We start from the raw sequence: 2,541 nt of genomic DNA, 5'->3' as shown, positions 1-2,541 counted from the left end.
GAGAAAGAGAGGAGAAGAGGAGAGGGAAAGAAGGGAGAGGGGGAAGAGAGGAAGAGGGAGAGAGAGGGAGAGAGAGAAACAGAGAGAGAGAAAGAGAGGCAGAGGAGAGAAGAGAGAGACGGAGAGGGAAGGAAAGAGGAGAGAGAGAAGAGGGAGAGGGAAGAGAGAAGACAAAGAGAGAGAGAGAGAGAAAGAGAGAAAAGAGGGGAGAAGAAAGAGGGAGAGAGAGAAGAGAGGAGGAGAGAGAGAAAGAGAGGGAGAGGGAGAAAGAGAGAGAGGGGGAAGAAAGGGAGTGAGAGAAAGAAGGAGAGTGAGAGAAAGAGAGGGAGAGAGAGAAAGGAGAAGGGGGAGGAGAGAGAAAGAGAGAGAGAGAGAGAGAGGGAGAGAGAGAAAGAGAGGAGAGAGAGAGAGAGGGGAAGAAAGGAGAGAGAGAAGATGGAGGAGGGAGAGAGGTAGAGGGTAAAGAGAGGAGAAAGAGATGGAGGTAGAAAGAGAGGGGAGAGATAGAAAGAGGAGAGATAGAAAGAGAGGGAGAGAGAGAAAGAGGGGAGAGAGAGAAAGAGAGGAGGGGGAAGGAAAGGGAAAGAAGAAAGAGAGGGAGAGAAAGAGAGAGAGGGGGAAAGAAAGGGAGAGAGAGAGAGAGGTAGAAGGGAGAAAGAGAGGGAGAGAGAAGAAAGAGAGGAGGGAGAGAAGAAAGAGAGGGAGAGAGGGAGAGAGAAAGAGAAAGGAGGGAGCGAGAGAGAGAAAGAGAGGGAGCGAGAAAAAGAGAGGGAGAGAGAGAAGAAGGAAGCTAGCCAAACACGATCTCTCTCGGTCGGCTCTCCACCCTCCCCACCCTCCCGTCTCACCAGTGGAGCTGTAGTACTGGCAGACTCTCTCCAGGACAGTGTTTTCTGTCGATCCTGGAGTCACCATCTCCTCATCCAGAACCCACAGCAGTCCTCTGGGGTCTCCCTCCGCCCCTCGCACCTACCACAAACACACACCATGTTCATCTGGTGAGGCTAGTCTGTGCCCGGAACACTGTGCCCGGAACACTGTGTGGCACACTGGACGATTAGTGGAAGTTCTCAGAAAGGGTTTCAGAGCTGTAGTCTCTCTACTGTTGGTTATTGACGTGTGCTGTGTGTGTTAGGTACAGGCTAGCAGACAGTTGTGTGTGTTATAGGTACAGGCGAGCAGACAGTTGTGTGTGTGTGTGTTAGGTACAGGCTAGCAGACAGTTGTGTGTGTGTTAGGTGCAGGTAGCAGACATTTGTGTGTGTGTGTTAAGTGCAGGTAGAAGACAGTTGTGTGTGTTAGGTGCAGGTAGCAGACGGTTGTGTGTGTGTTAGGTGCAGGTAGCAGACTGTTGTGTGTGTGTTAGGTGCAGGTAGCAGACTGTTGTGTGTGTTACCTGTAGAGCAGGCTGGTCTATGGAGGACACCACCTCAGCAGGACTGGTCTCTGGAGCTTCAAAGTCTACTTGAACTCTGTCCTGGATCAACAGAACAGTACACACTCTTAGCAGTCATACAGGTGAACCAGTAACACATTACATGAGTGTGTGTGTGTTACTGTACCTGTGCGTATCTTTCCAGTGTGTGTGTGAAGGTGTGTGTGTAGTAGTACTCCAGCAGTCTCTCTTGTAGGTAGTTATGACAAAGTTCAGACCAGCCTGCAGCCCTCTCCTCTCCACTGTGTCTGGGGTTGCGGAGGCCTGGAGTGTCCACCACCATCACAGAGGCTAATGTCAGCTGCTGAGAGCTCAGAGCCCTGGGGGGAGACAGCAGGAAACACCCAGGTCTCACCTCACCACATATACTCAGGTATAGAGATACTACACTGCCTGAGGTGGCTCTACATCACAACTCCACAAACAGATGACTCTTGATACTCTGTACTCTACTAGTCTTGATCAGGCAAAAATAAAAGGTGTGTGTGATGACAGAACGTGTGTGTGTACCTGTTGATAAGTGACACTATAGCCGTGAAGAGTTCGTCGTACAGTCCAGAAGCCATGCCATCTACACACTGAGTAGCACTCATCCTGGGACCTAGACAGAGAGAGAGATAGAGAGAGAGGTGGGGCAGACACACAGGATGAGGCAGAGTGACCAGCCTGTTCTCATAGACTAGACGTAACATAGTAAATGTAAATCCGGGACACTCAAATAAGTATGATATGTTATCTTTGGTATGGTTACATAAGACAGATGGTTACTTAATTTACTTAATACCCATCCCGGATCCGGGAGCATCCTCATCAAAAAAGCTGACTAGCATAGCCTAGCCTAACGGGACAGGGATATCATATAATATAATTTTCATGAAATCACAAGTCCAATACAGCAAATGAAAGATAAACATCTTGTGAATCCAGCCATCATTTCCGATTTTTTAAATGTTTTACAGCGAAAACACAATATGTATTTATATTAGCTAACCACAATAGCCAAACACACAACTGCATATTTTCACCATGTTTCCACCGCATAGGTAGCTTTCACAAAACCCACAAATAGAGATAAAATTAATCACTAACCTTGAACAACTTCATCA

General features: G+C 48.1%; 1 protein-coding gene across 1 annotated transcript in view; it reads right to left on the bottom strand.

The window, feature by feature from the left end:
- The window catches only part of LOC111964481 (unconventional myosin-XVIIIb), a 75,043-nt gene that overhangs the window by 45,781 nt on the left and 26,721 nt on the right, over positions 1–2,541 (bottom strand). The window contains 5 exon segments of the mRNA XM_070439150.1: positions 677–969; positions 1,397–1,477; positions 1,563–1,755; positions 1,946–2,196; positions 2,472–2,482. Of these exon segments, the coding sequence (XP_070295251.1) occupies positions 677–969; positions 1,397–1,477; positions 1,563–1,755; positions 1,946–2,196; positions 2,472–2,482 (829 nt within the window).

The sequence above is a fragment of the Salvelinus sp. IW2-2015 genome, unplaced genomic scaffold (genome assembly GCF_002910315.2).
Source record: "Salvelinus sp. IW2-2015 unplaced genomic scaffold, ASM291031v2 Un_scaffold1439, whole genome shotgun sequence".
Lineage (NCBI taxonomy): Eukaryota > Metazoa > Chordata > Actinopteri > Salmoniformes > Salmonidae > Salvelinus > Salvelinus sp. IW2-2015.
The sequence above is the reverse complement of the archived record's forward strand: the minus strand, read 5'-3'. Positions and strand labels throughout refer to the sequence as shown.